The sequence below is a fragment of the Purpureocillium lilacinum genome (assembly GCF_023168085.1).
Source record: "Purpureocillium lilacinum CBS 284.36 DNA, scaffold_3, whole genome shotgun sequence".
Classification (NCBI taxonomy): domain Eukaryota; kingdom Fungi; phylum Ascomycota; class Sordariomycetes; order Hypocreales; family Ophiocordycipitaceae; genus Purpureocillium; species Purpureocillium lilacinum.
Genome location: NW_027072113.1, coordinates 4,591,570 through 4,611,484, shown reverse-complemented (window position 1 = coordinate 4,611,484; position 19,915 = coordinate 4,591,570). Strand labels below are relative to the sequence as shown.

The following is a 19,915-nucleotide window of genomic DNA, read 5'->3' as shown; positions in this document are numbered from 1 at the left end:
TATATACGTATGCTATTTATTACTCCTTACTCCAAGGCGGCCCAAAGCCACACGCAGCGAATCGCTCTCGAGAAGACAGCCCAAAAAAAGGCTTCACTTTATCTTCTTCATGGCCTCGTCCATGTCCTTTCTCCAGCGAGGCGCGTTGCGGCGCAGGATCCATATGCCGAAATACCCGGATGCCAGGCAAAAGATGGCAATGATGGTAAAGACCCAGCCGGTGCCAATGGCGTTGATCCAGGGGGCGGCGACGACGGTGCCGACGCAGCTGAGGATGTTGCGCACAAAGTTGTTGACGGCGACGCCCGCCGAGGAGCGCTTGTGGACGAACTCGGTGAGCATAGTGGTCGCGGCGGACTGGTCGGTCGGTCGGTCAGTGTCAGCACGCTGAACAAGGGGGACATATCGTGTGAAGAAGCGGGTAGAAGTTGGGGGGGATTGGGAGAGATCGGGGGAAGATAGAGTAAAGACTCACAAACACCAGCATCGACGACACCCCAAAGAAGAACCCCCCCAGCGACGGCACGAACCAAAACACGCCGTACCGCAGCGTCCACCCAAACAGCAGCAGCCCCAGCGGATAGACCGTGTTGGCGATCCACATGTTCTCGCGCATGCGGTCCTCGGGGAGGTAGACGAGCTTGCCGTGCTCGTCGTAGCGGTTCGCCTTGCGGGCCTCGCGGGCCATAATATTATCAATCCAGCGGCCGCCGAAGAAGGAGGCGGAGAAGTAGCCCAGCCCCAGGGGCACGTACAGCAGGCCGACGATGAGCTGCGGGAAGCCGTACGGCGGCGCCGAGAACGTCTGCTGGATGGAGATGTTGGCGACGAAGAGCGCGCCAAAGGCGATGGCCGCGACGAGCACCGTGATGAGCACCGGCGGGAAGCGCAGGAAGAGCAGCACGCTGAGCGGGTCGATGACGACGCGCTTGACGGCCCGGGCGAGGCGCTGCGTCTTGATCTTGGCGGACTGGGCGGTCGTGGTGCGCTGCAGCTGCTCTCCTTGACCTGCGCCCTGCTGCTGCTGCTGCTGCTGCTGCTGCTGCTGCTGCTGCTGCTGCTGCTGCTGCTGCTGCTGCTGCTGCTGCTGCTGGTCATTATCATCATCGTCATCGGCGCGCCGCCGGGCGAGCGTCTCCGGCAGCAGGAAGAAGAGCATCAGCAATATGACGGCGCCGTAGATGGCGAGAAAATACTGCGTCGACTGCCACCCGAGCTTCTGGGCGAGCACACCACCCACGACAGGCGCGACGATGGGGCCAAGCAAGGGGCCGAGGTAGAACATGCTCATGGCGCGGCCCCTCTCACGGGGCTCCCAGATGTCGGCGATGGTGCCCGCGCCGACGGCCTGCACGCTGGCCGAGGCGCCGCCGGTGAGGACGCGGAAGACAACGAGCATGGCGGCGCTGGTGCTGACGGCGCAGAGCACGGAGAAGACGACGAAGAGGGAGAAGGACACGAGGTAGACGGTGCGGCGGCCCAGCTGCTCGGAGAAGGAGGACCACCACAGCGGGAAGATGGACATGGCGAGCATGTACATGGCCACCGACAGGTTGGTCACCGTCTGCGTCGTGTTGAGCTCGCGCGTGAGGACGGGGAGGGCGGCTGTTGTTTTGCGGGCGGGTTGAGAGCGCCGTCTGTCAGCCCATCGTCCACATGCGGTTCAGGCACTTACATGCACGTCAATAGCAGTAAGCCGAAAAGGAGTGAAGCACGAGGACAACATAGCAGTAAGCCGAAAAGGAGTGAAGCACGAGGACAACATGAGTGATGGTATATCACCGTATCATGAGGAAGGGATAGGGGAAAGGGGCTGGCTGGTGCTGGCTCACGGTAAAAGATGGAGGAGCCGAGCGGCGCGGCAATGGTGGCAAAGGCCACAGTCGCCGTGAGGCCCCATTTGGTCGAGTTCTTGTAGTCGTACGGCCGCTTCACCTCGGGCACGATGGTGAAGCGCCCAAACAGCCCGCGGCGCCGATGGCGGGGCACAATGGTCAGGGGCCGCGAGCGCGCAGACGAGGCACGCGACGGCGAGCGACGAGCGACGACGGCATCGTCGCCGACTGTCTTTTCCTCAAGGTCCGGATCTGGGGCGGACCCCGGGCCGGACCGGTGGTGGTGGTGGTCGAGTCCGGGGCTGCCGGCCCTGACGGTGGTCCCGCCCCCGGCCGCCTCGCCGGGGAAGGTGGCCGAGACTATGTGGTCGGCCTTTTCCAGGTCCCGCTCCGTTGCATAATCGTCATCGTCATCGTTTTCGTCATCTTCGGGTCCGATCCCGTCGTGGGCGGTGCTGGTGGTTTCTGTCGTGACCGACGGTGGACGCTCTACATCGTCAGGATGGTGGTGTTGGTGTTGTTGTCCGTGGACTTGCACCTTTTCGCCGTCCGGGTCCGCGGACATGGCGCCGGTGTCTCAGGGGGCGGTGTGCTGTTCGGCCGAGTCCGCGCCTCTCCGGTCCCGGCGGCGGCGGGCGGTGGTTCAGGCGTCTGCTGCTGTTACAGTGCCGCCCGGCGATGCCATGGGTGACTCTACGCTCTGAAAGGGCGGGGGTTGGGAAGCAACGGTTCAAGAAAAACGGCCGGTGTCCAACAAAAAATCACGCGGCATGCACATGAGAGATGAAAGGGAAGGAGAGAGAGGAGAGAGAGAGAGGATAATCGGCAACGGGTCTGGTCCCCAACTCCCAACGCGAGAGCCACCAAGAGAGGGCGCGGCGCTCGGCCACGGCAGCTTGCATCGCCGAGGCATCTCTCTCACTCTGTATCGCTTTACAAACTTCTTCCCGCTACTGGGCAACTACAGGGGTGGCGCCGCTCCACGACAGCGTGTGGGGGGAGGGGGGGAGGGGGGGAAGGTCAACGGCGGAGAGTCAAGCGCTCACGAGGAAGAAAAAGTGCCCAAAAAGAAATCCGGCGTTGGAGCTGGGGTCGGAGATAGCATGGACTTGCGAGAGCCGGACCCCAGGGACCAAGGCAACAAAACCGGGGAGACGACGACGACGACGACGACAACGACGACGATGACAACGCCATGACCAGTTACTTTTCCCCCCCTTCCTTTCGGGCAGCACTGTTGCCCTGGTGTCCGATCCAATGCGCCGTCCAGGGTACGAAGTCGTACTTTGCCACGTCCAACAAGGTCGCTGCAGCTGGAAAGGGAAGTGCAACGCATGGCTTCTGGGGCCCTGTTGAGCCGTTTCGGACTGTCGAGTGGGGAAGAGGGAGGGGTCCCAAGAAGACCGAAAAGCGCGGGCGCGAGGCTCGATGGCGGGATGATGGATGCCCGGTGCCGAAGCGCGCCGATGTGAAGTACTGTACGTACATAATAGCGAGAGGAGCGGGAGGACAAAGAAGCGAATGAAGTGGGGGAGACGAGCGTGGGTGAGTGAGTGATGAGCGGGGATTTATTGGACGGGTCTGTCTGTCTGTCTTCGGGCAACAGCCGCTTCATGCGACCTCTGAGCTTTCATCATCAGGGTTGTTCCCTGTGGAGAAGTGACGCCGGCTGTGATGCTGTCCATCGTAACATTATTTATAAGGTGTGGGCAGTTTTCCAGTGCAAGTACTCGTAGAGTTTTTGATGCTCGTGTTGCTGGACAACTTCACGAATCACAAAAGGATGGGCATCGTGAGACTGTGCGTGGTCAGTCCATCCATGTTCCCACTTACATCAAGCGCGTGTCCGTCCCTTTTGCCTCGCCTCACTTGGCAGCGGTCGTAGTTATTCCCGTGGAGGTGTCGTACACGCACTCACGGATCAGCACCACCACCGACCAACCGACCGACCGACACGAGGCGTCACCTTTTCTCTTTTGTTTCTTTCCTTTTTTTCTTCTTGGTCCTTTCGCCGTCGTCCGGTCACAGTCACGGTCACGAAAGTGCGCGTGACACCAACTCACAATTGATAAAGTACTCCAAACTCACCACCCAACCCGACAAGCGACACGCGAGACTTGGCGTTGCGTCCAAGCTTCATCAGCTTTCGCGGTCGCACGGCATTCAGTCTTGGGGGCTGCGTAACCGGGCTTTCGGGCGGCCGGTTGCATTCGTCTGACTGTCCTCGCCGGGCGCCGACAGGTGCAGGTGCAAGCTTACTGCAGCAGTGTGCATGGTCCTGGCCATAGACGTCGGGCTGTCTCGCCGAATACATACCTACTTCGTCTACTTGCCTCCTGCACGATCGACACAGAGGTAACCAACGTTGCTGTTCTCGCTAATCAATCTTTAGACATGTCCATGCCTGTGCTATTTCATGTATACAAGAGGTCGATTATCATCTACGATATTACCGGCATCCGTCCGACGCGCCGCTCAGCACCCCTTCCCGAAGCACGGAATCGGCACCGTCCCCTTGCCCAGCGGCTTCTCCACTTGCGTAATGTTGCGCAGCTGCGGCAGCGTAAACGGCTGCGTGTCGCTCAGGCTGTGCACCCGCCCGAGCAGCTTCTCCAGGTGTCGGAACGCCGCCGCCGGCACGTACTCGGGGCCCTCGTGGCCCGCCAGCTGCGACGCGACCAGCGTCAGACCGCGCTCGTGGTGCGTCGTCCCCAGCACGCCCGCGCCCGCCGGCAGCGCCTTGCCGTAGTAGTCGCGGTTGCGGCCCTCGCGGTACAGCGGCACGTAAAAGGGGTCCTGCGGCCGCGTCTGGAAGCCCAGCTTGCCGCCCCACGTCATGTTCTGGATGCCCAGCAGCACGCCGTTGAGCGGCAGGATGAGATCCAGGTTGCCCTGTGCCAGGATCACGTTGTGCGTGTGGTCAATGACGTTGGGCAGCTCGTACTTGTCCGGCGGCGCCGACTCGTCGCCGTCGGTCGTGTTGAATACGCCGTCCACGCACTGCGACCACGTCACGTCGAGCGGCGCGTTGATGGCCTTCTTGACATCCTTGCGGTCAAAGTAAGGCGTCTTATCGCCCAGAGGGTCGTATCCGTTCGGGCAGTGGTCCGCAATGTTGTAAATGTTGAAGCACGGGTTCGTCGTCTTCATCTCGGTGTAGACGTAGTCAAACAGGTCGCCGCACCCATCGATGTACTCGTATGTGCCGTTCGGGAAAGGCTTCACGCCCGGCGGGTATCGAGGCGCCGGCCCGACGGGCGGGTACGTCAGGTACTTTTTGTGGTAGTCCCTGAAGCCGCACTTCTGCGAGACGTTGTGGATGTGCGCCAGGTGCTTGTCGTCAAAGGGCATGAGGTTGTAGTTTTGCTCGACAAACGCCTCGACGATGACATTGCCCTGCACCTGGCCATCAAACATGATGCCGTCGTAGATCATTAGCCCGCCGAGGTTGTAGTGCTGCGTGTCATTGGCATTGACCATGTGGCTCGAAATGTACGGGCCGTAGTAGCCGCCGTACGACTCGGCCACGACGTAGACCTTCCAGCCGCGCATGCCGAAGGTCTCGATAAAGTTCTTCCAGAAGCCCAGGAACTGGCTCGCCACGTCGTCCTCATTCTTGGCCGTGGCATTGCCCTTGGAGTAGCCGACGGTGACGGGCTGCTCGATCCAGACAATGTTGCTCAGCTCGTGCCAGCTCCAGGGGTTCTTTTGCGGCTTGATCATGCCGGGCTGCCACTGGAAGGGGCCGTTTTCCTGCAGGAAGCCCAGCAGGGACGAGCAGCCGGGCTGATGGGACCTGCGTTAGCATCGACACGGTCCAAGGGGTTAGAGACACTTACGCCGCCATTGAGCCAGATGACAATCTCCTTCTTTTTCTTGGCCTCTTCGTTGACGGTGGGGAAGAACCAAAAGTACAGGTGGTCGCGCTCGTCCTTCTTGTCAGAAATGGGCAACAGGCCGGCATACGACTCGCCAACGTCATAGTCGACGTCGGGGATGCTGGTGCCGTTGACGGCAAACTCTAGATAGACATGTCTGTCAGCCGCAAGGGAAGGAACAAACAAACAAGCAACGCCGGCCAGGGAGCAGCAGGCGACTCACTCTCCGTCTTGTCGTTGAGGAAGCGGTGCTCCGTGCTGGCCCTCGCGTGGACGGTCGGCTCCTCAAAGGCCTGGTACTCGACATCGGCCGGGCTCCTGCCGTGCAGCCACTGACGCAGCTGGTCGGCCTGGCCATTGCGCGCCGCGAACGACGATGCGCAGAGCCCCAGGACGGGGAGCAGCCATTGGGTTCTCATGTTGTCGACGAATCAATTGTCGGAGGGAGATGTGACCTCGACAGACGCGTTTGACTGATGAGCAGGCAAACTGAGACAGGGCTGGAATGATGGCAGGCCACAGGACCGGGCCGCCCTCTTATACGGCCTCGCCCTCGGGCTTCGATCATCGTCGCCCTACCGCCGCTGTCCATTACGCTGGGTGTTCCACGGGCAACTGCCGTGGCAGCCTCGCACAGCATACGGCCAAAGTACGCTGCGACACACAGCAGCAGCGTGAGGGGATCCGCGTCGGCCGGGGACGTCTGCAAGCGCGGACGCATCACCAGCCACGGATCAATGGGTCATTGGGGCCCGGCCCTTGCCGAGTCGAGGCGTGATCGGCCGCAGGTCGCCCTGCTTCGCCCACGCAGACGACGTCAACAGCAAGGCCAGCTTCCTATCGCAGGGCCGCGTCCCCACGGGTACCAAAGCCGCAAAGGGTCCAATGTCACGGCGCTCGGCGCGGACGTGCCGGCGAGGCTGAGGCTTCAACTGGGTCGTTGCTGGCGCCCGAGTCGCTCTGCACGGCCGGTCCATGCGCGGGGCCCGGCGACTTGCCTATTTGAGGTGGCCGTGGAGAGCAAAAAGTCCCTGTGCTAGGGCGTCGTGTATATACGAAGCGGAGAGCTTTTGTCCATGACGCAATCCGGGCGCGGCATTGCCTCTGCGTCTGAGCCGCTTTGTCGAGTGAGTAAACGAATGAATGAACCGCCGTCTGAATTGGCCCTGGGATGCCATGGTACGTTGCAACGACGGGTTTCAAACGAGAAGCAGCTGTGGAGCGTGGCCCTGCAGGTGTTGATTCAGCAAAGGTTTGAATCTCATCTGAATTGATGGGCGTGCCTTGTGGCTTGATGCCAAGCCGGCTGCGGGTGCTCCAGTGCTTCCCTCTCCCGACTGGCAAGTGCCGAGGGGCGGTCGGGGCGCAACTGCCCCATTGACGTTTGCGCACGGGGCGCCCGCTCATGTTGATTCCGATGTCGAAGTCGCCGGGCCAGGAGCCGGCGCTTGCACTATTAACGTAAAATAGAACTTTAAAGCAAAATAGGAAGACCCGGTCTGTCTATCCGTCCCGCAGCGCCAGGTAGGCGTTTGTGGTTTTAATGCTGCGACTTCCTGCGCTTCCTTCCCCAACCCGCGCAGCGTTACCGAGTCTTTGCTCAGAGCGACGCGCGCGCCGTGGCCCCTTCAACCCGGAGCGTTTCCCCTCAGCAAAGAGTCCATCCGGGTGTTCGCGGACTGCCATTGTTCAATGTCGGACATTCTATCTTGAACCTCGAAGCAGAAGCAGCTCAACCAAAGCCGAGATCCAAGGCACCGCCCACCCCGCGCACCCCCTTCGTCCGTCGGCATCGACGCCTCCCTCGCGGCTTTTACACGTGCGTGCCGACACCAGAAAGAAAGTCGCTCAGAATGTCCCTCTTGCCCTCGCACGGGATGAGCCAGGCCCTCGCACCAGAGCCTCCCATTCTTCACATGACGGAGACGGGGCGAGCGCGCGTCGCGCCAATTGCTGCCCGTCGGGGACGCCCCCCGATCTAATCAGTGCCTTGCTTGGCTGCCCCACCGCGGGGTCCCCCAAAGTCAACACCACCAACGTCATGCTTCCTCGTGCTCACCATCCCCATCACCGTTGAGCGAAAAAAACCTTCCCTCACGGCCCATTCTCTGCTCTGCCTTTTGGCTTATATACGCAGTTGCCGCATCGAGCCACGTCTAGGTCAGGCGCAAGAAAACACAGCACAAAATGTCTCTCACCAATGCCTCCCCCGAGGCGGCAGCCGCCGCCGCCAAGGCCGCCTCCTTCACGCTCGCCGCGCTGCCCGCCTCGGACCGCAACGCCGCCCTCGATTCCATCCACGATGCCCTCGCCGCTGCCCGTGATGATATCCTCACTGCCAACGCCCGGGACCTCGAGCTCGCTCGCAAGGCTGCCGCCGACGGCTCCCTGAGCGCCGCGCTCGTCTCCCGCCTTGACCTCGGCAAGAAGGGCAAGTTTGACGACATGCTGCGCGGCATCCTCGACGTCCGCGACCTGCCCGACCCGCGTACGTTCTCTCCTTCTCCCGTGTTCTCCGCTGTCCATAGTTGGGTTCTGGACGCTGACTTGGAGACATGTGGCATGCAGTCGGCCAAGTGCAGATGCGCACCCTCCTCGACGACGGCTACACGCTCGAGCGCGTCTCGTGCCCCATCGGCGTCCTGCTCATCATCTTCGAGGCCCGCCCCGAGGTCATCGCCAACATCGCCGCCCTCGCCGTCAAGTCGGGCAACGCCGCCATCCTCAAGGGCGGCCGCGAGTCCACCGAGTCCTTCGTCGCCATCTCGCGCGCCATCTCCGCCGCCCTCGAGCGCGGGCCCGTCCCCAACGACGCCGTCCAGCTCGTCACCACCCGCGACGCCATCGCCGCCCTCCTCGCCCAGGACCGCAACATCGACCTCGTCATCCCCCGCGGCTCAAACGACCTCGTCCGCTACATCAAGGAGTCCACCAAGATCCCCGTCCTCGGCCACGCAGACGGCCTCTGCTCCATCTACCTCACCGCCTCCGCCGACGCCCAAAAGGCCGCCCGCGCCGTCGTCGACGCCAAGACGAGCTACCCCGCCGCCTGCAACAGCGTCGAGACCCTGCTCGTCCAGGACTCGGCCCTGCTGACCGTCTTCCGCGACGTCGCCGCCGCCCTCGCCGCCGCCGGCGTCACCCTGCGCTGCGACCCGGCTGCCAAGGCCATCGCCTCGGACCTCGTCCCCGCCGAGCGCCTCCTCGACGCCACCCCCGCCGACTACGACACCGAGTTCCTCTCCCTCGACGTCGCCGTCCGCACCGTCTCCAACTTCGACGAGGCCGTCGCCCACATCAACGCCCACGGCTCCCACCACACCGACGCTATCTTCACCTCGGACCCGGCCGAGGCCGAGCGCTTCATGGACCAGGTCGACTCGGCCGGCGCCTACTGGAATGCCTCCACCCGCACCGCCGACGGCATGCGCTACGGCTTCGGCACCGAGGTCGGCATCAGCACCAACAAGATCCACGCCCGCGGGCCCGTCGGCCTCGAGGGCCTCACCATCTACAAGTACAAGGTCCGCGGCCAGTACCAGGCCACCGCCGACTACGGCGAGGGCGACGGCAAGCGGCCGTGGAAGCACCAGAAGCTGGACATTTGAACCATTTACAAACGCACGAGCAAGGAAAGAGGAGGACATGATACCACGGTGCTGGGGTTTTCAGCCGAGTCACGAACGCAAAAAAGTTTGGGCGTACGAGTAGAAAGAATAAAAGAGATTCATCATGGACAATTCAACAGTCCAGCTACACATGTGTTTTTGTGTCCCCCCTGTCCCTGTCCCGCGCGTCCAACCCATGTCTTGTAATGACTCAAATCTACGTGATCACAGCACGCGTATGAAGCAGTCCCTAGTCCCATCATGATTACAATACACTCATAGCCCGCCGTCAGTTCCCTTTACGAGTTCATGTCGTATTGCTTTATCAGCTCCGCCAGCTTGTTGCCCTCCGTCTTGAAGTCGAGCAGCGAGGCGCTCATGACCTGGTATCGCACCCTGTATAAAATGTCAGCATCATACCAGCCTTTAGATCAAAACGCCTGTTGCGACGTACCTCTGCGCGTCGCCGTAGTTGTCCATCCGCGCACGGCATCGGAAGCTTAGCTTCTTGCAGTTGACATCCTCAAACGCCGCCATGAACCGTGTCTCGTCGTTCTCCTTGAGCTCCATGAGTTCGTTGGCAGTCTTGCCGAAAATCATGTTGCCAGTCTCATCGAAGCAGCTGAGCCACTGGTGGCTGGTGTGGTCCGCCACGTTAAGCGACAGGATGTACCGGTAGTTGGGCTTGTCGTGCGACACATTGCACTTCTCGCAGTGCCACATGCCATCGCCCATCTGCACCACCTTCTTGTTGCACCCTTGCGACGAGCAGGCAGGGTAGCAAAAGTTGTCTTGCTTCACGAAGACAATGGTAGCCTTGATGGAGTAGTACGCCTGATCGTCGACGCCAAGGTTCTCGTCCTTGACCTGAGCAATGGTCTTGATCTCGTCCTTGCGGCCAGTGGCGCTGCCCATGCTGGCCAGGTTCTGATGCGTGGCAAAGGTATCTGCCCGGCCGGCCGAGTCGTACCACCCCTTGAGCTTGTGGGCGTCGGGAATGTCGGGATCGATCGTCATGGTCCCCGACGACAGCAGACTGAGGCTCTTGCCTCCGAAATCTGACACCTTGGTACCCTTGAACGCGACCACCGACTCGGGGTTGGCGTCGAAGGAGTTGGCCGTCTTGCCCCACACCGTGACGCGGACAGAGTATCCCGTGTCGTCTACCAGGGTCAACTCCCGCTTCTGGAACGGGCGCCCGTCCTTCTTGGATGTGATCTCGGACACTTCTCCCACTTCCTTGAGGACACCAATGACATCCACTGTGTTGTCCTTTTCGACGTTTTGCAGATCTTGAATGTTGCAAAAGTTGAATCGGACTTGTGGGACGCTGGTCTGGTCTTCAGCCTTTTCGATGACCGTGTCGCGCTCAAACGTGAGTTCATAATCGTTGGGCAGGTTCGTGAACTGCTTCTTGGCGAGCTGCACTCTGCAGGGGCTGGAGATGTAGTAGACGGAGCCCTCTTGCAGCAGGTCATAGAAGGCATCGCACTGGTCGTTGAAGCCCGTGGCCTTGATCTCGCCCGTCTCGTCAAGGAGGTTGACACTGAAGAGCTTTCCCTCGCTCGAAGCCTTGTGCCACGTCTTGATGTCCGACTTGACGGTCACTCGGGCCTTGATGGTCCACTTGTGGGCAAAAGGCGACAGGCCCTCGATGGGGTAGATGTTGCTGCCGGCGTGCATGGCAGGCCGCGAGGGCATCGACTGCTGCTGTGTCTTGGGCTCCTCCTTCTTGGCGCCGTAGAAATCGTTGCCGGCGATGGTGCTTTCTTGGGCCGGCTTGACGTCGACGGCGACGGGCTCGCCAATCTTGTCCTGCACACCAAGGGACTCGATCACCTCGATGTCGAGAATGATGAGGATGCTGCTGACGCGTCAGAGATCGGTGGCGTGTCTGCGGGACAGCTATGGGCGACTTACTTCTTGCCCTTCAGGTTGTTCGGAGTGTACTGCTTGATGCGGCAGAAGCAGCCTCGCACGAGCTTGTTCTCGTGGACGACATGGTTTGCCTGGGTAGCAAGCATCGTCTGGACGTAGTTGTCGCCGTCGCTCATGACCAGGCGATAGCGGTCACCGCCCTGGGCAGAGGGCGCCATCTGCTTGATCTGCAGGCACTGCATGACGGGGACTGGGAACATCTTTTGGGCCTTGTCGGGGTCGTTGAAGATGACACTGCACGGGAACTGTCAGTCGAGCCAAGGGACCAGGGCGCCTGGTGAGGCGGTGGACGTACTCAAGCGACCCCTTTGAAAGGGAAGATGCGGCGTCCATTGTTGTGTCGTTTCGATTCCTCGAGTATGCGTGTCGTCGTGCCGCGGGTTGGAAGAAACAAAGGTTGTGCGGCAGGAAGATGTGGCGATGTGAAGCTTGAGAGAGACGGGAGACGATAATGTTGCCCGTGAACCGCGACGCGTCCAGCGCGTTTAGTGGAAAACGGCCCCGCAGGGCGATGGCGGGGTGGCGGCTTATGTAAACGGCCGGCGCTCTCCAGTGGCCCTGGCGCCGGCCCGCTATAACAGGCAACACTGGGAAGGTTGCTGTTGAAACGAAGCTTCCAGCAGTTCAAACGGAAACGGGTAGGTAAAATATGGAAACAAATTGACAACGTCCGTCGAAGGGCTCTGTACCTTGCTATATAACGGAAGGTTTTTAGTAATGTCCTATCCGCATGTTTGAGCAGAAATGCGCTCGGCTGTCTGCCAGGGCGGCGATCTCCCTAGGTACGCTGACAGCTGGAGCTTCCAGAGCTCGCGCCATGACGGTTTGTTCAGGAACACAGCCCACTCCACGTGCTGTTGCCCAGCTTGTTCCTGCGAGGGGCCAAATGCGGGCAGTCGACCTACAACCGACAGCTGGCCTCGCCGTGCTCAACAACCACTCTCGCCAGCTGACTCTCCTCATCGACCTCGACTAAGAGCACACACGACCGTTCGACATGGCTGACTCGGACAACGCGACAAAGGCTCCCGAGAGCGACGCTCAAGAGCAGCAGCAGCAGCAGCAGCAGGCGGTGCCGCAGCCGCCCGCCCACGACGACGTCAAGACTGCCGATGACGATGCGGCGCAAGCAGAGCCCGTCGTCGGGGAGCATTGCGTGTCAGACCGGCCAACTCGTACGTCGCCTACGCTGCCTTTGATCTTGACGCGCCGTCGCTAACGCGCCCGCTCCAGCTATCGGCCAGGCCGCCACGGGCGAGATCATCAAGCTCGACGACATAGACGTGCGTCTCCCCCCGCCGTTGTCCTCGCTAGAAGGACCGCAGCCCCTAATGACATGCTCGTTCAGGTGTACATCTCCAAGCCCGCCGACTACCCGCACGCGCCGTCCCGCCTGCTCCTCCTCCTCACCGGCGGCACGGGCATCCGCTCCACCAACAACCAGATCCAGGCCGACAAGTTCGCCTCGACCGGCTACCTGGTACTGATGCCGGACCTCTTCGGCGGGGACACGGCCCCCGCAGCGACGGCCATCACAGACGACTCCACGTCGCTGCTCGAGCAGGTCAAGCTCAAGGCCGTGGAGGTGACCAAGTCCTTCATGATCGACATGTGGCTGGCGCGCATCACGGCCGACCGCGTCATGCCCGTGCTGCACCGCGTCGTCGACGCCGCGCGCGAGCAGTACGCCGACGCCGTCAGCCAGGGCGGCGGCATCTACGCCGTCGGGTACTGCGTCGGCGGTCGCTTCGTCCTGCTGCTCGCCCAGGAGTCGCAGAGGCAGGGCGCGGGCGACGATGAGGAGACGGGCGCCCTCAAGAAGGGCCCGTACATCAAGGCCGGCGCGGTGGCGCATGCAGCGTCGGTTGTGCCCGACGACTTCAAGGACCTCAAGGTGCCGCTAAGCTTGGTCTGCGTCGAGAACGACCCGCTGTTCCCAGACGCGGTGCGCGCGGCGGGCGAGGACGCCATGTCCAACGCCAACCTCGAGCACGAGGTCCAGGTGTATCCAGGTGTGCCACACGGTAAGCTCACTCGTCGTCTATCCCAGGGTGGAAGGCCATTTTTCTGACAGAGTGAGAACAGGCTTCGCCGTGGTGGGCGCATATCAAGACAGCGCCATCAGCGACGCGCAGGCAACGGCCTACGAACAGATGCTCAAGTGGATTCAGGAGCACTGATGGATTGAGGGTTTGACTGGCGACGCGTTCACTATACCACTGCTATTCACGGGCGGGAGCAACATTGCATAAGGCAACAAGTTTTCTTGTCATGTTTCATTTTCATGTCATCGTATGTCCTTGTACTCAGGGCCAAAAGATACCACAGACGCGCGCGCGCACACCCACCGTTCAGGAAACGGTGCAGACAATCTTGCCCGAGTTCTTGGCGTCCTCCATGTACTTGTGCGCCTCCTGGATCTGGTCCCACGGCAGCACCCTGTCGAGGATGATCTTGAGCTTGCCAGACTCAAAGTCGGGGAGGTACGTCTCGAGCTTGTCTCGCAGCTCGCCCTGGTAGTCCTCGTCGCGGCTGCGCAGCGTGGAGCCCTCGATGCGGATGCGCTTGAAGAGGATCTGCGAGATGTCGGCGTCGGGCACCTTGCCGCCGCCGAGGGTGCCCAGCAGGACGATGCGGCAGTCGCGCGCGGCGGCGTCCTGGTTCTGCTGGAAGTAGCTGCCGCCGACGAAGTCGACGATGAAGTCGACGCCCCTTCCGCCGGTGGCCTCCTTGACGCCGTCGGCCCAGTTGCCCGTCTTGTAGTTGAAGGCGGCGGTGGCGCCGAGCGTGTCGGTGATGAAGCGGCACTTGTCGTCGGTGCCGGCGGTGGCGTAGATGGCGGACGCGCCGGCCAGGCGGGACAGCTGGATGCCGGCGATGGAGACGCCCGAGGCGCCGGCGTGCCAGAGGATGGACTTGCCGCGCGCGAAGCCGAGCACCTTGTGCAGGGCCTGGGTGGCGGTGATCCACGTCTCGGGCACGGCGGCGGCCTGCTCCCAGCTCAGGGCGTGGGGCTTGTGGATGAGCATCTTGGAGCTGACGGCGATGTACTCGGCGTAGGCGCCGCCGTAGGCCAGCCCGAGCACCTCGTCGCCCTGCTTGAAGACGCCGTGCTCTCCCGGGCCGAAGGCCTCGACGACGCCGCTGAACTCGACGCCCAGCGTCTTGGGCGCCTGCGGCGGCAGCGGGTAGTTGCCGCGCCGCTGGATGATGTCCATGCGGTTGATGCCGAAGGCCTTGATCTTGACGAGCGCCTGGCCCTCACCCGGCGTCGGCCGTGGCGTCTCGGCGTTCATGAAGAGCGCATCGCGCTCGCCCTTGCCGCCCTTGATGTCTGCATCGGTAGAGGAGGGGAAGAGCCCAGCGGGTTAGCCTGGAGCGGGCTCCTTCTTCTTCAAGTCAGCCACGCGCGCGCCGCCGACGTACCAATTGCCTTCATAGTCGCCATGTCTTGGAGTCGTCGAGCGATACGGGAGGTGAGCGGTGGCTAGGTATGGCCTATGATCTCATTCACTCTTTGCGCTACTTTGGCAAAACCCCTCGTTTGGTCTTGGTCTTTCCGTGAAGCTCGACGTCGGCTCGGCACTTCCAAAGCATATATGCCGGGCATCAATGACGACATTAGTCAGCCCCGCCGCCGCCGCCGCCTATCCGCCGAGGCTTCCGCTCTCGCCAGACTAGCAGAAGCTGGACTCATGCCTCTCGAAACTCAATGCCGGGTTTACCGTAGCCCTTGAGGACACGGTACCGGAGAGTTCCATTGTGTGGTTCGCAGCCACGCCGCGGCATCGTGGGCGCGGAGGCCCGTAAGTCACGGGACTCGCGGCGGATCCCACGGCGAGCCGGCCGAGGCACCTGCCGCGCCCGTGGACGTTCCAGGGCTCCGTGTGCTGGTTCCGCAGGCGCCGCGGCGGTCAGGCGGGCCGGCCGCCGCTATGCCGCCGCCAGATGGCCCAAGTTAGGTACCCCGACCAGCGGCGGCGACGCCATTTGCTGTCCGACCCAACGCCCCAACAGGCCGCTGGCTCGATCCTAGAGTCACGCGCGTTCACCAGCGTCGAGAGAGCCCGTCCACCCTGCAGCACACAGCAGCAGCAGCAGCAGCAGCAACAGCCCGCCCGCCCGTCACATTCAGCGCACCCAGGCAAAGACACGGGACGTGCCGCGGGGTGTCGGCGGAGCAAAGACATCAAATCATCGACAGCAATTCGAGCTGTCACGACTCGGGGCCGAGATGACGGGGAGGGGGCACTTTCATGCGGCAAGGAGAGGGGGGAAAAGAGTGAGACGGGGGCCATTGGCCGACGACTTCGTTGTCGACGGGGCGTGATGATGGGGGTGGTTGGCCCAGGCTCCGAAGCTCTGGCCCATAGCCGCCTTCTGATTCATCAGCCAGAATTAGATCTCGGAAAGGGGAAATGAGCCCCCTTCCAGGCGGAGACTCGTTCACCAGCCGTCATATCCAGCCAGGCACAGGCACAGCGGCGGCGCGCAGGGGATCAGGATTCAGGAACCTGGAAGGGGGGGAAATGTCACTCCCCCAGCTGTGCGGCGTAGCGGCCCAATTGCGGCTGCGGCACCGTGGAGTGAGTCGCTGCTATGGGCCGCCGTGCCTGGAAACTGTTTTGGGCCCCCGCCGTTCGATTGTGACGTGCTGGCCGTGTTCCTGTTCGTACGACGCCTGCAGGCCAGGCACATGCGGTGGCGAGTCACACAGCGCAGCGCAGCAGCAGCCAGCAGCAGCTCCGGCACACGGCGGCAGGTCTGAGCCGGGAAGACGAGTCCAGTGAGGATCCCGCGTCAGCTCAGCGCACGGCTGAGGCGTGTGATCGGGGCGGCTGGCTGGCTGGCTGGGCGCCGACGATTCGCCAAGTATCTGCGCTCGTCAATGCAGGGCAGCGCGCGTGCTCTCTCTTCATCCTTTTTCGATGGATCACAAACAAAAAAGGAAAAAAATCCTTCTGGTGCCGCGCGACCGACGGCCCCCGAACGAACGGGAGATCGCGCAGTCGACGACTGGGACTCCGGTGAGTGGAAATTACAGGCCCCATCCAGCAGGCCCCGTTGCCCCCCCGCGACCGTGGCTCGCCCAACTATCGGTACCTAAGCGGGAGGCCGGCGGGCACCAGAGGGCACAAGGGCAAATGAGGGACGACGACCTCGCGCCGCCGCCTCACCTCATGCAGACAGGACAGGACAGGCAACACACGGACAGACAGACCAGACCAGCCAGGCACAGGGGGGCCACGGAGGGGGCCAGAGGGTATAAGGGGGGGAATATTTGGGGGCATCGAAGAAGAGAAGGGGGGGCGTGACCCAGTGGCAGCGCAGCGGCGGCGAGCGCCCGCCCTGCGCTAGACGAGGAAGCTTCCATTTCCATTCCCGAGACCAGGTGCTGCTAAGCCAGGCCAGGATCCCACGCACGCACGCACGCACGCGCGCACCTCAGGCATGGCGATGCGGCGCGGCGCGGAAGAGCCGGCTACCTGGAAGGCACTAACGCTGCCGGACCGATGTGCCTTTTTCGTCGGCCGCGACGAGAGGGAACCTGGCCAGACGTGACCTGACGCCGCCGCCAGGAGGTGACTCGGTTCTTCATTAGTGATCGCGCGGGGGTGCAAGGCGGCGACGTCCTGGTCCTGGTGAAAGACTGGGCTGACAGCAGCAGCAGAAACTAGCACCTGCTCAGGGTGCTACAGACTATGGATTGCATGGCTGGCTGGCTCGAGCGCGACCCCCGGCTGTCGCTCGCTCGCTCACTCGCGCGTCCGTGACTAAGAGCGCCGGAGTATTATGAACAACTGCTGCTGGTGGCTCGTTGTTGGTTACTGATAACAAGGGCTAATGAGAATAGCCGTGACCAGAGCAGGCAGGTGTGTCCATGGCCCGACGCGTACTACTACTGTACCAAGATGCACACCTATCTTGGGACTAACTTAGTCGACGAGGAGAGATGGCTGAATGCCAGAGAGCGCTGACGGACCCCAAGCAAGGGAGATGTGCGCGGGAGGGGGCGCGGGTGATAAGAGCCCGTTGTCGACAAGCTCCTTCGTCAACAATCGTCGGTCGTCGCTTCGCCGAAGACACGCCCGATAAGCTCCTCCTCTTCTTCAGTCCCCGCCAACCATGCCCGTGCCAATGCCAATGTCGCCCGGGCCCCTTTCTTCCCCGATACCGACACTAGACAAGAGCGCAGAGCACAGCAGAGCAGAGCACAGGTGACAGACCAGCAGGCACCCCGGGCAAGCCAAGCCGCCAGCCGAAAGCTTGAAGATAGCGAAAAGGCACCCGCCGGCAAGGCTATGCCCGGGCCCCCCGTGGGCCAATGGCCTTGGGGCCGCCCTCCCTCGCGGTGGCATGGCCCGACGCGGAGCACGACAAGCTTCGGTTCGCAGATCACTGATCATTCGAACCTGATCACTGATCCGGGATCTCGTGCGAGCGCAATCGAGATGGATTGGCGAAAGAGCCCAGCCGGGGTGGAACTCTAAACTGGGCAATTTTGGTGTGGACCGGTGGGCTTCTGCCTGGGCGCGGGCGACGATCATGACTCTTCGGAACGCCGTGACAACCCAAAAAATGTCGACAAGAATAGAAGCAGCAGAAACAGAGTTTTTTGCTCTCTCTCTCAGAAGCAGCCGAGATGGGATACGAGGCCGGCAGGGCATCATCGCCATCCCATGGGGCCAGAAGGGAGAATGCCGGCAAAGGGGCCGTCAGATTTCCCTCCTTGGCCCGGTCTTTGCGACGGGCCAATGCTATGCTGTTGACGAGCGCGCCGAGATGGGACAGCAATTACGGAGCAGTAGGGGAAAAGGAAGAAAAAGAGAAGAAGCCCGGGAAGCGGCTTGCTGGGACAGGGCAGGGCAGGCCTTCCAGCTCGTCCATTCGTGCCTTGCTGCCGGGCATCGGGAAGCATCACCGCATGGCCAGTGGATCCAGCCCTGAGTGGTGAGGTGGGCCCGAATGGCACGGTAGGTGGGCTTCAATGGCTCCCTGGGAAATTGCAGAGGGTCTCCGCCGGGATGTCCCAGCAGCCCAGGCAAGTCCAGCAGCTCGGCGGCGGCGGCCAAGGTGCCCAGGGAAGGTACTGGGCCGGATCGTTGGAGGCACGCCCGCCGCCGGATGGTTGCGCGGGGGGTGGTCGCAGTGGCTAGCCCTGGAGGTACCGACCTGCAGCTGCCAACTGATGACAGCGCTGGACGGGAGCTGACGCCTGCCGCCCACCAAAGGTGCTCCAAGGTTGCTTCCTCACAGTGGATGAGTGGTGCGAACCAGCGCTGCCACAGCGTCCAAGGACAGTGCCGTCGTCCGACCTTGGCGGCGTCCCAAAAGCGGCGGGCTAGCCTGCCCTGAGTAGGAGCGCGGATTGTGCCGCTCCGCCAATGATAGGTGCAGGCACCCGGAAGGCCCCTGACCAAGGACGTCGCCGCCTTTGCGCCGGGTAAAGCATCTCGTCATCGAGCCAGCTGTATTCCTCCCTCGCAAAGGGTGGATGAGAAATTTTTCCAGCGCGCAGCAGTGTCCTCTTCAGTAGTGCGTGCCGTGCGCTGGAAGCGCCTCATTACCCACCTCAACTAACGAGTCTTCTTGGAGACTTTGAAAGAGGTGCAGTTTTTGGCTCGGAACGTTGGTACGTACCGTGGATGCCCCAGATTCCCCCATTCGACGAGCGCTGCGGGCCGCCAGCACCCGTCGACCGGTTCGAGCTTGCATGTCATGTCGCCCAAGTTGTTTGCAGCTCTGCGAGCTCTTTACGCAGCGACGTTTGACAGCGCGTTGTGGTGCAGCCCGCGCAGGCAGGCAGCAAGGCGCTGTGTGATGTGTGCTGCCGCAGTAAAAAGCGCCAGAAGCCTCTTATGCAATGCGCGCGCATCGGACCGCTCGCGAGGGCGTTTGCCGCGCAGGCCACCGCCGACAGGCTTTTGGTTCCTGCATTAGCGCCGAAGCATGCGCACCCATTAGCCAAGTCGAGCCAGCCAAGCCAGTGGCAGTGATGCTGGGTGTGCCGGCGGGCGGACCGATTGTGGACGGTGCACCGCCAGCTGTTGGCAGCGCCGGCAGCACGAGAGAGGCTGCTGGCATGCCTGTACGAGCCCCATGAAGCCCTCAGTCAGCGGCCTGCGTTCTCGTGTCCGGTGACAGGCGGTCGCTGGACAAGGGGCTCTCGCGTGTTGCCGTGCTGCTGCCCGCCGTCCACGTTGGGTGGGGAGGACAGGGCATGCATGGGCTTGCTTCGTGGCGGCCAGGGAGTCGGCTACGGCTCCTCGCCTCGTGCGCGGCTCGAGAGCAGAAAGCGGATGACAGCGGGAAAGAGGGTTGCAATCTGGCAGCGGTGCAGACGGAGCGCAGGGCGGGCCACTGTCCACCTCACCAGCCCGTGTCTGTCCAGCCAGATGCTGCAGCTGCTGTTTATGACGGATCAGTAATAAGTCACCCGCCACGGGTCTCTCCCCTCCTGATGAAGAAGTGTGAGTCTTGTTGCCGTCGAGCCACGCCACGCCCCGGCAGCGACGGTAGGGGGGACGGGCGACGGGGATGTCGGGCCATGGATGCGACGAGAGGCGCCCGCCAATTCGTCCGATCTGGCGCGCCTGAACGGATATTTTGCCGGGGGTGGTGATTTGCCACCGCGGACTGCTGAGATGATTGTGCG

At 62.2% G+C, this 19,915-nt stretch overlaps 6 protein-coding genes across 6 annotated transcripts; 2 read left to right on the top strand and 4 right to left on the bottom strand.

The window, feature by feature from the left end:
* Window positions 1-93: 93 nt before the first annotated feature.
* On the bottom strand, window positions 94-2,400 carry PLICBS_004972 (uncharacterized protein; the record flags this gene model as incomplete). The annotated part of the gene is made up of 3 exons (XM_018325630.2): window positions 94-357; window positions 476-1,605; window positions 1,833-2,400. The coding sequence occupies 3 exons, from the start codon at window positions 2,398-2,400 to the stop codon at window positions 94-96; spliced, it is 1,962 nt and encodes a 653-aa protein (XP_018175382.2).
* Window positions 2,401-4,310: 1,910 nt separating this feature from the next.
* PLICBS_004971 (uncharacterized protein) lies at window positions 4,311-6,132 on the bottom strand (the record flags this gene model as incomplete). Its single annotated transcript, XM_018325631.2, has 3 exons — window positions 4,311-5,621; window positions 5,675-5,856; window positions 5,937-6,132. The coding sequence occupies 3 exons, from the start codon at window positions 6,130-6,132 to the stop codon at window positions 4,311-4,313; spliced, it is 1,689 nt and encodes a 562-aa protein (XP_018175383.1).
* A 1,768-nt stretch (window positions 6,133-7,900) lies between these two features.
* Window positions 7,901-9,321, top strand: PLICBS_004970 (uncharacterized protein; the record flags this gene model as incomplete). Its single annotated transcript, XM_018325633.2, has 2 exons — window positions 7,901-8,201; window positions 8,282-9,321. 2 exons carry the CDS (start codon window positions 7,901-7,903, stop codon window positions 9,319-9,321), a joined length of 1,341 nt encoding a protein of 446 aa, XP_018175385.2.
* A 299-nt stretch (window positions 9,322-9,620) lies between these two features.
* On the bottom strand, window positions 9,621-11,592 carry PLICBS_004969 (replication factor A protein 1; the record flags this gene model as incomplete). Its single annotated transcript, XM_018325634.2, has 4 exons — window positions 9,621-9,717; window positions 9,776-11,185; window positions 11,242-11,493; window positions 11,555-11,592. 4 exons carry the CDS (start codon window positions 11,590-11,592, stop codon window positions 9,621-9,623), a joined length of 1,797 nt encoding a protein of 598 aa, XP_018175386.1.
* Window positions 11,593-12,256: 664 nt separating this feature from the next.
* PLICBS_004968 (uncharacterized protein) lies at window positions 12,257-13,439 on the top strand (the record flags this gene model as incomplete). The annotated part of the gene is made up of 4 exons (XM_018325635.1): window positions 12,257-12,434; window positions 12,493-12,542; window positions 12,608-13,283; window positions 13,345-13,439. The coding sequence occupies 4 exons, from the start codon at window positions 12,257-12,259 to the stop codon at window positions 13,437-13,439; spliced, it is 999 nt and encodes a 332-aa protein (XP_018175387.1).
* Window positions 13,440-13,610: 171 nt separating this feature from the next.
* On the bottom strand, window positions 13,611-14,698 carry PLICBS_004967 (uncharacterized protein; the record flags this gene model as incomplete). Its single annotated transcript, XM_018325636.2, has 2 exons — window positions 13,611-14,593; window positions 14,686-14,698. The coding sequence occupies 2 exons, from the start codon at window positions 14,696-14,698 to the stop codon at window positions 13,611-13,613; spliced, it is 996 nt and encodes a 331-aa protein (XP_018175388.2).
* Between the last annotated feature and the right edge of the window lie 5,217 nt (window positions 14,699-19,915).